At 61.3% G+C, this 13,235-nt stretch overlaps 2 protein-coding genes across 3 annotated transcripts; both read right to left on the reverse strand.

The window, feature by feature from the left end:
* Nucleotides 1–1,488: 1,488 nt before the first annotated feature.
* RNF224 (ring finger protein 224) lies at nucleotides 1,489–2,827 on the reverse strand (the record flags this gene model as incomplete). Its single annotated transcript, XM_079324567.1, has 3 exons — nucleotides 2,788–2,827; nucleotides 2,633–2,707; nucleotides 1,489–2,011 (listed from the first exon to the last, which is right to left on the reverse strand). Exon 3 carries the CDS (start codon nucleotides 2,008–2,010, stop codon nucleotides 1,489–1,491), a length of 522 nt encoding a protein of 173 aa, XP_079180693.1. The 5' UTR covers nucleotide 2,011; nucleotides 2,633–2,707; nucleotides 2,788–2,827.
* Nucleotides 2,828–7,798: 4,971 nt separating this feature from the next.
* Nucleotides 7,799–9,056, reverse strand: LOC306810941 (uncharacterized protein). 2 transcript variants are annotated; one of them, XM_079324105.1, is made up of 2 exons: nucleotides 8,751–9,056; nucleotides 7,799–8,242 (listed from the first exon to the last, which is right to left on the reverse strand). In XM_079324105.1, the coding sequence occupies exon 2, from the start codon at nucleotides 8,212–8,214 to the stop codon at nucleotides 7,810–7,812; it is 405 nt and encodes a 134-aa protein (XP_079180231.1). In that variant the 5' UTR covers nucleotides 8,215–8,242; nucleotides 8,751–9,056; the 3' UTR covers nucleotides 7,799–7,809. The 2 variants fall into 2 exon arrangements, with proteins under 2 accessions (XP_079180231.1, XP_079180230.1); XM_079324104.1 differs by having other exon boundaries at nucleotides 7,799–8,221; nucleotides 8,747–9,056.
* Between the last annotated feature and the right edge of the window lie 4,179 nt (nucleotides 9,057–13,235).

The following is a 13,235-nucleotide window of genomic DNA, read 5'->3' on the forward strand; positions in this document are numbered from 1 at the left end:
CATGGGTTGAGTCACCCTGCTCTGTGGGAAAGCTGGGACCCAAAGGTGCTGGGCTGAGCACAGAGCTGCACTCTTCACCCACTGTTGAGTCTTTGGGGAGAAATTGAGCAATAGAGGGGAGGGTGCATTGGGACTCAGGGATAGCTCTTACCCATTCCTTGAAGGCTTTAATTTCTTGCATGTTCCCAGGTAATTAAAGGTCCAAGGCAGGACTCACATGGGATTTCTGAACCATACCATACCTCTGTCTGCCCTGGGGCACTCCAGGTTTATTCTTCTGGCAACATCTCAGCTGGGACTTTTTTATGGCAGATGACACCAAGTGGCAGAATTGTGCATGAGCCCTGTGCAGGAGTAGGTGCTGTCCATGGCTGATGGAATCCTCTGGCTGCAGCCCTGGCCCCCAGCACAGGGAACATCCAAGCACCAGGACTGCCCAGGAGACACAAGGTCCCTGCCAGCTCCAGGGAGGCACAGGCTGGGGTCCCCTGCTGAGCCTTGAGGGGGGGTCCTGGTGCTGGAGTATTGCAGAATCTCATAAACCACATGGAAAACAGATGCCCTGAGGAAGAACCACGGGAGTTGTTCCAGGCATCATCAAGCCCTGCCCAAGAGCTGTTCAAGTATCACCGTGTGTGCCTCCAGTAGTTCCAGTTTGGCCCCTGTTAACCCAGACCAGCTGTCTGGGCTCTTGTCCTTGCACCCTGGTGTGGAGTCAGGCAGGGAAAGCAGGAAAAGCCATGCAGGCAGCAGGACACAACTTGAAAAACAGTGGCAGGGTTTGTGTGTGCTGTGTGTGAGGAAAGGGTCAGGCAGGACAAGCCAAACCTGGCATGAGCCACAGAGCTCGAGGCCAAGCAGGAGCTTCTTGAGCTCAGCTCTCCTTCCACACCAGAGCAATGTGCACAAACACTGGAGGCTTCCTAACAACTCTTGTTGTCCTCCATTTCAACCATCCTGCTATCCCAATGCCAAAATTTCTCATGCAAATGGCACAGCAATCCATCGGGGGAGGTCACTTCTCCCCCACCTGCCACAGGCAGGGCCTGCCCCGGCCAGGATTGCCAACGAACATGACCAGGATGTGCAGCTCAGCAGGACCAAAAGTGTCTTGAGCAGACGTAGAGCTCCTGAGGCGCTGGATGTGCCCCACGGCATCGCTGTGCCAGGCCCTGCCCCTGCCTGGGGGCTGCTCAGCACCACTGTCCTTCCTGCAGAGCCACGTGCACAGGGAAACGTGCTCAGGGACCAGGGAACCTCTGTGATGGCTGGACCAGGTTTCTGAGACATCAGCAGGGCAGATGGGCAGGACTAGGGGGTGGTAGCATTCCCCACTGCCGCACCCCAAATCCCGACAGGATGGACAGGAAAGCCCTGCCCAGGCTGAAGCCCTTCAAGGCTGCCAGCACAGCCCCAGTTCCGCAGCCCACACGCGGGTCTGAAGCACGGCACAGGTGCCCGCAGCAGTGCCAGGGCCCGGCTGCCCGCTCAGCTCTCGAAGGCCGCGGTGACGCCGCAGCACAGGCACAGGCGGCAGCAGCCGCGCCGGGGCAGCAGCGCGGGCGGCAGCGGCTCGGGGCGCAGCGGCTCCGGCCGCGGCCCCGCCGGCTGCTCGGTCACCGCCGGCTCCTTGCCCGGGCCCTTGGCGGGCAGGGCGGGCGGGGCCCTGCCGGCCACCCGCGGCTGCTCCTTGTCAGCCTTGACGGCCAGGAAGGTGGCCAGGTCGAGGTCGAGCATGGTGACCCCGCCGCGCGGCGTGGGCGTGTTCTGGCGGCACTGCGGGCACGGGATCCAGCGCTGCTCGTTGCTGACGGCGTCCAGGCGCTTCAGGCACGCCTGGCAGAAGGTGTGGCCGCAGTAGAGGCGCCGCGGCAGCCGCACGCCCAGGTCGTAGGAGGAGTAGCAGACGATGCACTCGACGCGCTGGCTGCCCCGGCTCGGGGTGCGCGAGTGCGCCCCGGCACGCGGCCCCAAATCCTCGGCCCGGGGGCTGCCGCCGGCCTGGGACATGCTGGGGAGGGGTGAGAGGAGGTGTGAGCCATGGCTGGGGACGGGGCACAGGGCTGGGTGCACCCATGTGGGACCGGTCCGTGTGCTGGGTTCCCCGAAGCAGCGGGATCCCTGCCCAGCATCCCTGCCCAGCATCCCTGCCCGCCCCGTGAGCAGCTCTGCCTGAAGAGCAGGATGCTGCCGCTGCACTGCGGTGTCCCTGCATCCATGGGGGATGTGTTTGTCCCAGTGCCACGCTGGGAGCTCTGCAGGGAACAGGGACTGACTAGATCTCAGCAGCCTGCTCAGGGTGCGGCCTGGGACTGGGGTGAGCATGGGGTGAGCAGGAGTGAGGTGGCTGTGTGGGCTGGAGAACACTTGGAGACCAGGCACAGCCCCACTCCTGCCGAGCCCCGGGCTGTGCTGGCACAGCTGTAGGCAGCAGGGGGGTGGGCACGAAGGCTCGAGGGGAGGGGTCTGAGGGGGCCCAGCCTCATCTCAGGTGGAGTCTGGTCCCCTCCAGTGTATTTGCAAACTCCTCCTGGAAGCCGCCAAGACTCCGTTTCCTCTCATTAGGTAACTTAAAGTGTTTGGGTGCACAGATACCCCTCTCCTCCCCTCCTCCCAATCCCCCCATCCCTACCTGTCCTGAGATGCTTCCCAGGGCCTCAGGGTTGGTGGCAGAAGGGCTGTGCTGTCCCGGGAGGCTGTGGCAGTCCTGTGGGGAGCATCGGGGGCCTGAGCTGCCAGCCAGGTCCCTGTGGCTGCCAGCGGCCGTGGTAGTGGGCATGGGCTCACCTTTCAGGGACAGGTGCTATTGGATCTGCTGCAGGGAAGTCAAGCCCAGGAGATTGGGTTTCAAGCACCTGAACAACAAAGACTTCTGAAATCTAAGCCCAGGAATGGCTCTGGGCTCCACCGTGGGCAGAGGGCTTGGATGTTGTCTGCACCTGGGCAGCAGCAGCAGGGTCTTCCACGTCCTGGGCCACCCTTCAGAGCCAAGAAGATCCGGGCAGATATCCGCCAGAGGACACCCCGTGGCACTCCAGCCCACGCATCCCCAGGTGGTGTGGGCTATGGGGACAGCTGTGACAGGGGTGGGAGGGCACGCTGGGGTGGCAGGGCTGGGACTGGTGCAGGCTGGCTGTGCCCACGTGTGGGCTGGTGCTCCCACCCGGAGCCTGGGGATAGTGTGTCCGTGATCTGCTCGTGCCCTTCCCTGTGGGGCTGCAGGCTCTGCTGCTGGAGGCTGAGTTACCAATGCTCAGCATCAGGCTGGGGACACCCCAGCACCCCACAGGGATACCTGCAAGGTGCATGACCCAGGGGAGGTGACAACGCTGGGGAAGTGCCAGACTCTGTCCCCACAGCTGCCTGTGGTCCAGCAGCATTGTCCCACCTTTGGCATGGAGGGTGCTACAGACTGAGGAGGGGAGCGTAGTGGGGGGACAGATCCTGGGCCCAAGGTCCTGGAGGAGAAAAGCCCATCCTGGAGGCAGGGCAGGACAGCCAGGACACCTGGCAGTGTTCCTATGTGGAACAGGAGCAGGGAGCAGCTCCCACTGCAGGCAGGAGCAGGCAGGGAGGCAGGCAGTGCTCTCCCATGCTGCCTCCTCACCAGCAGCCCTCAGGCCATGTTTCCAGCACCCCTCAGGGAAGGAATTGGGGGTTTTGGAAAGGAAGATCCCCACGGGATCACTGGGCTCTGCAGAAGGGCTCACCCCCTGGCACTGGTGCCTGCGAGCGAGGAAGCAGCTCCAGCAGCACAGCACCTCTGGGGCACATATCCCGACATATCCTGATCCAGCCCTGCCACACGCTTCCTGAGACAGTGTACACAGGCTGTGTGTGCCCCTGGGTCCCCAGGCACGGGGGTGGCCCCCCCATGGCAGAGTTCTGCCCTCTCATTGCCAGACTGGTGGCAAGCACAGGCTGGTGGGGCCAGTCTGGGGCAGGGTTATGCCAGGGACATTGGTTTTGGTCAAACCCATTGGCCCAGGTGGAGCAAGGGCCATGTGCCCTGTGTAGATCAGGATCCAGCTGTGTGGGACTCCAGCTGTGCCTGGCATGCTGGGGCAGCATTGTGCCTGCCTGTGCTGGGGTGCAGCCCCTGGGTGCTGGCAGCCAGGGCAGAGCTGGCTCCTGGCAGGCTCAGCGTGCTCCCTCCAGGGCCATGTGCCCAGGGCTGTGCAGGCAGCTGGGGCTGGGGCTGTCCCAAAGCTGCCAAGCTCTCCTTCCACCCAACACAGTGCTGGCACACTCACCTGCCACAGGGACAGGAATAGTGCAGTCCCATAGGGAGCTCTGCCAAAAATCTTATATGGGTGAGAGGAGTGGGCTTGGCTCTGTGCACAGCTGGTGGTACCCCTGGCACTGCTCAGAGGCAATGACCTCTCTGCCTGCCTCTCCTGCTCAACACACACATACACACACACACACACACACACACACACACACCCCCATCCTGCCTGTCCTCCTGCCCCTGCCCAGCCCCCGCCCAGCCCCTGCCCATCAGCCCTCATGTCCCTCCCTGAGGCCAGCAGAGCTGTGTCCCATTGAGGGGCTTGCCCAGCTGCCCTTGGCCACTTCTGCCCATTGCTGGGCACCCCAGCTCAGCATAGGCAGGGCTTGGGGCAGGGGGCCCTTGGTGACAGGGGCTGTGTCCCTGCCATGCTGACACAGAGGACACTACGAGCCCTGCCAAAAGCCCACCTGGATCCAAGAACAGGGAACCATAGAATAGTTAAAGTTGGAAAATATATTTAAAATCATTGAGTCCAATGTCAACTCAGCACCACCACCATGTTCATCACTAACCCATGTCCCCAAGTGCCACATCCACATATTTTTTTAAAGCTTCCAGGGATGGTTACTCCTCCACGGCCTTGGACAGTCTGTGCCAGGGCTTTAGAACCTTTTCAGTGGAAAGTTTTTTACTAATATCCAGCCTATCTCCTGGCACAACCTAAGACCGTTTCCTCTTGTGCTGTCACTTGTTGCTTGGGGAAAGCGACCAACTTTCACCTCATTAGAGCTCCTTTCAGGAAGTTGTGTGGAGCAATAAGGTCCGCCCTCAGGGAGGCAGATCTGCAATCAGCAGCGACACACATGGATGGAAAACGTGTTTTTCTGTTCCCAGGACTCATCCCCGGACACTGCAGGGACCTTCGGCACCACGGGACAGGGAGTGGCACCCCCAGGGAGAGCAAAGGTCTGCTCGGGATGAGCCGGAGCCCTGCACCGCCAGGCACGCTCCGGTGGGAGGAGGCGGCGGGCACCCAGTACAGCACAGACCTCTGCACCCCCGGGCACCTGGGAAAGGTGAACCCAGCCGGGGAGCACCCAGAGGACTCGGCACGGAGCTGCCCGGGTCATCACAGCCCTGGCGAGGTCTGGAGCCCAGCCTGCACCCTCCCCTGCTCACCCCCCCTTTCCTGCTTCTCCAGCTTAATCATTGCCCGGCTGTCTGGCAGGCAGTGCCGGCCGCTCCCGCCGTGTTTGCCACCGCCTCGGGGCTGGGCACGGCGAGGGGCAGCGGTGACACACGGCTGATGTGGCAGAGCGAGGGGCAGCGGTGACACACGGCTGATGTGGCACGGCAAGGGGCAGCGGTGACACCCGCAGATGCGGGGATCCCGTCCCTGCCCTGCCCGTCCCTGCCCGTCCCTGCCCTGCCCGTCCCTGCCCGTCCCGTCCCTGCCCGTCCCGTCCCGTCCCTGCCCGTCCCTGCCCTGCCCGAGCCCCCGGCCGCCCCTGGCACCGGCCGCTGTCGCCCTGCGCTGTGCCCGAGGCACCGCACACCCTTGGGGACAGTTTTCCGTCCCCCAGCCGAGCGCGTCCCGCAGAGCCCCGGGGCTCCCCCGCCCTGCGGCTCCGGCGGTGACGTGTCCGTGCCCTGCGCAGGGCAGGGCTGGCAGCGGGGACACCAAAGCAAACAAGGAGTGGATCTGCCCGTCCCCACTGCCGCGGTCAGGGCAGGGAGAACAAGAGAGCTCTTTGTGCACGGCGGACACCGTGGGGCTGTGTCCCTGCCAGCCTCCCCTGCCACCGCACACCCCCGGCCACCCACCGCGGGACCTGGGCCGGGGGGGCCACACTGACAGGGCCAAACCTCTGCCAAGCCACAGGCGCCCCAGCCCAGTATATCCTAGGGGGGTGGGATTTCATGAGTGATGGGCTTCCAGGCAGTGGTGGGCTCTCAGCAATGGTGGGCTCCCATTGCCGATGGACTCCTGAGGAGTCACAGACAGCCCGGGCGGTGCCCCAGAGCCCACCCAGCTGGCCAGCCAGGAACTTCCCTTTGCCAGGCCCTTCCTCAGCCTCTCCCAAAGACTCACGAAGTCTTTCCAGACAGAACAGTCATCCAGCTTGGCAGTGCTGGGCTGAGAACCAGCCAGTGTCCCCAGACAGCAGGAGCAGCCTGTACTGGGAACGCCTGGGTGCTGCTGGATGCAGCCTGGCACTGTTGGACCCAGGCTGGCAGCGGGGCACCAGGCACCAGCCAAAGAGCTCAGCCTGCCATGAGTCAGGGCAACAGTTAAGCCTGGTTTGGAGGCTTTAGCACTGCCCTTATACACCCACCAGGGAAAGCAAGGAGTAACACAGAAATCCCAGAAAAGCCTGGGTGGAGGGAAGAGGCACACCTTGGCAGGGCAGGAGAGGACTGTAATTTTATTTGCAGCACCCTGAAGTCATCTGCAAACACAGGCACTCCTCCCAAGCCCCGGCTCCCGCAGAACAGGCAGCTCTGCAGCAGCCACGGAGCAGCTGCTGCCTGGCACAGCAGCCACCCCTGGGACGCCAGCACCACGGAGGGACATCAGCACAACAGCGGGCTTGTTCCAGGTCGATGGCAGCAGCCCCAGCCGAAAACCCAGCCTGGAGGCGCCCCTGCACACTGGGAAGAGCCAGCAGGCTCCTCCCGCATTCCTCCGAGTCCAGGCAGCTGCAAAAGGTGAATGCTGGGCCTCTGCGTGCCCAGCAAGGTGCCCAACTGCTGCCCCACTGCTGGAGCTGGGCCAGCCCTCTGCACTTGTCCCAGATGGGAAAAGAGGTTGTGTCCAGCACCCCACAAACCTGGCAGGAGGAACAGAATGGGCTGGGGGTTTCCTGGCGCTGGCATGTAAATGCCCACATCCATGCTGTGCCATCGGGTGCTGCTCTGGAGCACAGCCCAGCACTCAGCCATGCTTTGGCTGTTTCTCTTTCCCGTCTCCATCCCTCTATCCCATGGGCAATATGGTGAGGAGGAGCAGGACCCAGATGGAGTTTGATGCCGGGTGCCAGCAGCGTCCCCATGATGCTGTGGGAGGGGGGATGACTCACTTCTGGGGAGGTGGGTCCTTGTGCCAGCTGGAGGCTTGTCCCTGGCTCCTCTCCACTGCCATGGATGATGATGATGATGTCCTCCTCTGCCACACACACAGGGCTGCCAGCATCCAAACCTACCCACAGCAGGCAGACACTGCCCACACCTTCCCAGAGTGGAGGTTTCCCAGCGTGGGGAGACTGGCAGGGGCTCTGTGCTGGATTGCAGGCTCACAGTGCTGCCCTGTCTCCGGTGTAGTCACTTCATGGTGACATCTGTCCTGACACACATTATCCTCAAGGTTCCCAGACCCCATGGCCCACCTGGAAGGTGCCCATCACCAGCACATTTTGCTGCAGAATTCACTGGTAAAAAGCAATGTCAGTCCAGGCAGTGCCAGCTCTGCCAGTGCCAGGACAGCTTCCCAGCGTGCCCAAGCCCCACGTGTCCCTGTGGGGTCACCGGGTGCCATCCCATGGTCAGCACATCCCACATGTGTGCAGGGAGGGCCCTTAGGAGATGACACAGCAGCACTTTGGACACCAGGAGCAGCACCTGCAGCAGCCACATCGCTGGCCATCCCCCTGCTCCTGGCCCTTGGGTGGCTTGTCCAGGCTCACAGTGTAGAAGGAGGCAGATGAGTCCCCATTGGGCAACCTCAGGCTGGCATAGGGGTTGTAGGGACGGGACCAGGACTTGTCTGTGGCGATGGTGGGGCTGCTCCAGCCATTTGTAAGGTCTGTCTGCTCCTCTGTGCCGTAGGAGGGCACAGCTGCGGGGTTGCTGATGATGGTGGGCTCATCTCTCAGGTAGCGAGTGATGAAGCTTTGCTGGAACTGTTCCCGCGGGATGTTGACACTGGCGTAGGGGTTCTCCACAGTGACTCCACGATCCATCTCACGGCCCCTTGTCAGCATGTGTGGCCTGTCTGGCTTTGCTCTCCCCCTGCGGGACAGAGCCCGTGTTACCGCGGCGTCTACGGGGTGCCAGTGCTGGGGCTGTTCTCAGCAACAACACCCGGCACACCCCACTGGTTTGGGTGCAGAGTGCAGAGCTGTGCTCTCCACTCCCTGCCCAAGGGACCCACACACTGTACACGTGGACCCACCGGAGCCGGGGGGGAGGCAGAACAGGGGTGCAGGGGGTGAGTAGGGCACTGCGGGACAGGAAGGGGCGCTGAGTGGGACACAGAGTGCGGGTAGGGCAGTGGGGTGGAGATTTCTAGGGGGACACGGAGCAGGAGGGAAAGAAGTGGGGAGAGGAGCGGAGGAAAGGGGTTGCGGGGGAGTGGAGAGGCAGAGGGAAGAGGGGATAGGACAGGGCAGTTGGGGGAGGGATAGAGAGCAGGGCAGGCGGTGGGAGATGGGGAATCGGGACGGGGGGCGCAGAGGAAAAAGCGGGGCGGGCAGGGGAAGGGGCGCAGGGGGGAGGCAGCGATCCTCCCGGTACTCACCGAGCGCGGCTCCGGCCGCTGCGGGGCCGCTCTGCCCCGGCTGCGCTTCCTCCTGCACGGACCGCCCCGAGCGGCGCCGCCCCGAGCGACCGACAGACAGACAGAGGGCACCGGCCGACCCACAGACGGACAGACCGGCCCGAGAGACCGGGACAAGAACTCCCCAGAGCCGGCAGCCAGCCACCGCCCAGCCCCAGCGCCAAGCGCAGCCCAGCCCACTGGACATTGCCCCAGGGCAGAGGCCACAAGGAACGGGGCACCAATGCCAGGCACTGGACAACGGGCACCTGGCACTGGGCGCTTGGCAGTGGACAGGGGCACGGGTCAGGGGGCACTGGGACCAACAGGGACACTTGGCACTGGGCAGGGGAAGGGGCAAATGGGAGGTGGGTACTGGACAGAGGCATTGGGCAACAGGCAAGGCCAAAATACCAAGGCACCAAATCAGCACCAGCCACTGGTACCAGGAATTGGGCACCAGCAGTGGATACCAGCACCAGCATGGGCACTGGCACCAGCACCACCCAGTGCACAGTGAACACCACGCAGTAGGCAGTGCCACCAAGCACTGTCACCACTGCAAGACTGGGCACTGACACCAGCACAGCCACCAGTACCATCCACAGTACCAGCACCAGCACTGTGTGCCATGCACTGGGCTCTGAACTCTGGACACTGGCACCAGCACTGGCACCACGCTGGTTCTGGGCAGCAGGCAGGGACTGGGAGGGGAGCAATGCATTCCACAGTGGGGACCAGCAAATCCCGTGCACCAGGCACTGGTCAGAGGGCACAGAGCACCATGCACATGTCCTGAGCACTGGGCAGGGGATACTAGGTCTGTATCCCCTGCCAGTCCCCAGGCCCCCTGCCATGTTTTCCCTGCCCCCATGGGCCCTCAGGTCTCTGCAGCCCAGGGTCCCACACCCCTGCCTGGCTGTGTTTGACCTGTCCAGCCCTGAGACCCCAGGGCTCTGCTGGGGTCCTCATCCCTGCAGCACAGCTTGGCTGTGGTGTTGCCTTGTGCCCCCAACAGGACCTGTCCCAGGCTGGGTCTGGGGGGTTTCCAGGGCACTGCTGGTTGGTGACACATGTGAGGCTGGATGGAGTGAGGACATGGCTGTGCCAGGGCAAGGAGAAGGATGCTGGCACCCATGCCAGTCCCTGGCACCAGAAGTGCTGCAGCAGAAAAGATACATTCAGCAACCTCCACCCTGCTCGATCCATGTCCCTGCCATGTGATCCTGCTGGGATGTCCTCAGCCACTGTCACTCTTCCCATCCCCAAGGCCCCCAAATTGGCTTGTGCAGAGCCCCAACACCTTCCCACAAGCAGTTCCCTGCAGAACCTGTTCCTCCCCTGAGCCTCAGGGATGATGGGACAGCATCCTCCTGGACAGGCTGGGGACAAATACCTCAAATTGCAGCTGAATCCTCCTGGGAGTGAATTACATTTCCCACACACTTTCAAAAGGAAAAAGCCACTTCCTTCTGACAACAGAAAATATTTCTCACCTGTCCTGAGGAGCAGAGGCTGCCCAGGCCAGCCCCTTGGCACTCATGGAACAAGCAGGAGAGCTCCAGAGGGCGATGGGAGCCTGCCTGCCCCTGCCAGCACTGTCCCTGGGATGAGGTTGCCAGCAGCTGCTGCAAATCCTCAGCCCTCCTGCCTTTGCTCTGTGACTGATCCCTCAGTCCTCAAGCCTGCTGGGCTATCAGCTCCCAGAGTGTGGGTTCCCTGCAAGGAGACCCAGCGACTCACCACCTCCCAGGTGGTGGAGGGAAAGGAAGAGGGAGGCCTGGGATCATCTAGGGGAGAAGCTGACTCTCCTCTGAGCAGTTCTAGCATCAAAAGAAGGGCCTTATGCACTCCTCAGTTTTCCCTCCGAGGACTAGGGGGGGGGCAGCAGAGCATGTGTTGTGGCAAATCAGCATCACAGCACCCAGCTCTCAGATTTGAAAGCTCAAAGTTTTGCAAAACTCCCACACAGACCCCTCAGGGCTTTTCTGCCACTTCAGAGTCACCTGGAGGAAAGCCACCAGCAGCCCCTGTCCCTTTACTGGGCCTCGCTGCTGCCCAGTTTTCCCATCTTGAACTGTTTCCCCAGAGGAAAACTCATCTATTTGCCAAAGCAAGAATAGAAAAAGAGGCATCCTCGGCCGAGGTGTGCTGCGGTAAGCCCAGCCCGCCCGCGCCCGGCGTGTCCCTGCCTGCACAGGGGATGTCGCTGTGGCTCTGCAGCACTTTCCCCGCAGAGCCTCGGGAGGCTGCGTTTGTCTGTTGGCAGCGATTCCCATGCGCAGCCCTGCTCCTGAGCAGCTCTGCTCGCCAGGCACAGCCGGCTCTGGGGGACCCGAGACGCTGCAACCCCCGTGTCCTGAGCGGCTCCCACAGGAAGGTCAGCGCACAGAATCTGTTTTCGGGTGGGGACATCCCACACGCTGCTGCCCGGGGCTGCAGACCCCTCCCCAGCCGCTCGGAGCAGTGTCAGCCGGGACCCGAGGTGCCTCCATGCTGGACATGTCTCTTGGCTCTCTCAGCACCCACTCGTGGCAGCTCCCACCTCGCAGCCCCTCCTGGACACACTCATTCCCTGCGTGGCAGATCTGTGGCAGCCCCAGATGAGGAGAGGTCTCACCAACCAGGAGCAGCAACCCCTAATCTGGAGCCTGAAGTTCCAAAATTTTATTTCTTGACAAGAAATGCTCCAAATCTAGCTCCAAGGGCCACATCCAGAAATCATGTGTCAATCCTGGGAGAGTTTACAGACGATGGAGTATCCTCAGGTGGAAAAGGCGCTGTGCCAAAGCTCAAGCTGCTTGTTTGGAGTTGTCTCCTGTGGGATTCCCCAGTCTGGGAGCTTGGTGCTGCAGAGCTGTGCCCTCCTTGAGTAAATGGAGGAGCTGAACTAATGGGAGGCTCTTCGTGGCTGAAAACCAGCCTAATTTCCTGCAATTGTTTGCACGGGGGAAAATAAATAAACAGGAAAACCAACCAAAAGCTCAGTGCCCACCCTGGAAATGTTCTGGGAACTGATGGAGAGGGAGTTTCTTAGAGATGCCACACTACTTCCAGAGTAGCGGTTTGAGGAGGAGCCTGGGAAAACCAGGAGAAAGGGGGGGGGGGGGGGAAGCCAACCTTCATTTGCTTTTTTTTTGTTTTGTTTTTTTTGGGGTTTTTTTTTGTTTGTTTGGTTTTGGGGTTTTTTTTTGTTTTTTTTTTTCTGGCTCATGATCTTGCTGGAAGCTTGAAAATGAGGAGGCAGGGCTCCCAGCATGGGCTGCAGGTGCTGCAGAGACAGGAGCATCCCCAGCCGTAGGACATCAGCCAGGAGGAAAGTGCAGGTTCAGGAATTCCTCAATCCCAGTCCATGAGTTCTGGTCTCCTCCCAGCTGTACCCACAGCACGAGCTGTTGGGAGATTTTGCAGGATATCAATAACTGCAGAGATCCCCTGGAATGCCTCAGCTCACTGATGCTTCACACACAGCAAAAGGCATTTTGTTTAAAAAAACAAACAAACCAAAAAAAAAAAAAAAAAAAAAAGAAGAGCCACAGGCTCCCTCCTGTGTCTGAGCCTCTTTCTGCTGGGACAGGTATTTGCGTGGCATCCCAGCGGTGGAGCTTTCCCAGTTCCAGCTCCTCCCAGGGCTCTGCCAGGCAGCAGGAATGAAAAACTCCTGAAGCCATTCCGTTCGCAAGCATTTCCCCGGCGCTGTCCAGGCGCTGCAGTGCCTGGCGCAGGCACAGGAGGGTGGTGATGCTCTTTGCAGCCCATCAGTGCCGGAGGAGAATGAAGGCGGAGCTCCCCAGAAGGGTTTTACATCCGCGGAGGGGCAGCTCGGTGAGCCCCCAGTGCAAATGATGGCGCTCAGCAAACCTTGCGGGGGCTGAAGCTCAGGAGAGTCCGTGGGTGGCCGGTGGGAAGAAAGGACACGGGGAAAGGTTGGGCCAGTGTGGGGATGGGAGGGCAACTCCCAAATTCAGGCTGTGTGAAACACACGTAGGATGATTCCCTTGGTGACATCTCAAGTGTCCCGCCATGGAGAGCAGCTGTGAGAGGTTTCCTTCAAGGTTTTACCTGAATTAACAGCTGCCTCCTCATTAAAATCAGAGTGAGGCCCGGCGTATGAAAGGAGAGTTCACAGGGATCGGGGGGCACCAGTGGGGTGAACATCCCATAAGGGGAACCCCATGGATCAGTGTCACCAGCACCAGGGCTCAGCTGTCACCCGGTGAGGGGGGCTGTGGGTATGAGGGTGCCGTGGTGCAGGTCTGAGGGGCAATATAGGGAGCACAGATCAGGACCCAGGGATAAAGCTGCCCCCCCCCAGGGGCTTGGGGGCTGATGGAAGCTGCAGGATTTGGTTCTCTGTGCCCTTGAGCATCACAGCCCCTCACTAACACCCTGGGGTGGGAAACTCCAGTACAAAAACCAGCCTGTGTCCCCAGGCCTGTGCTCAGCATGCCATGTGCAAAGCCCCTT

The sequence above is a fragment of the Erithacus rubecula genome (genome assembly GCF_903797595.1).
Source record: "Erithacus rubecula genome assembly, chromosome: 21".
NCBI classification, from domain to species: domain Eukaryota; kingdom Metazoa; phylum Chordata; class Aves; order Passeriformes; family Muscicapidae; genus Erithacus; species Erithacus rubecula.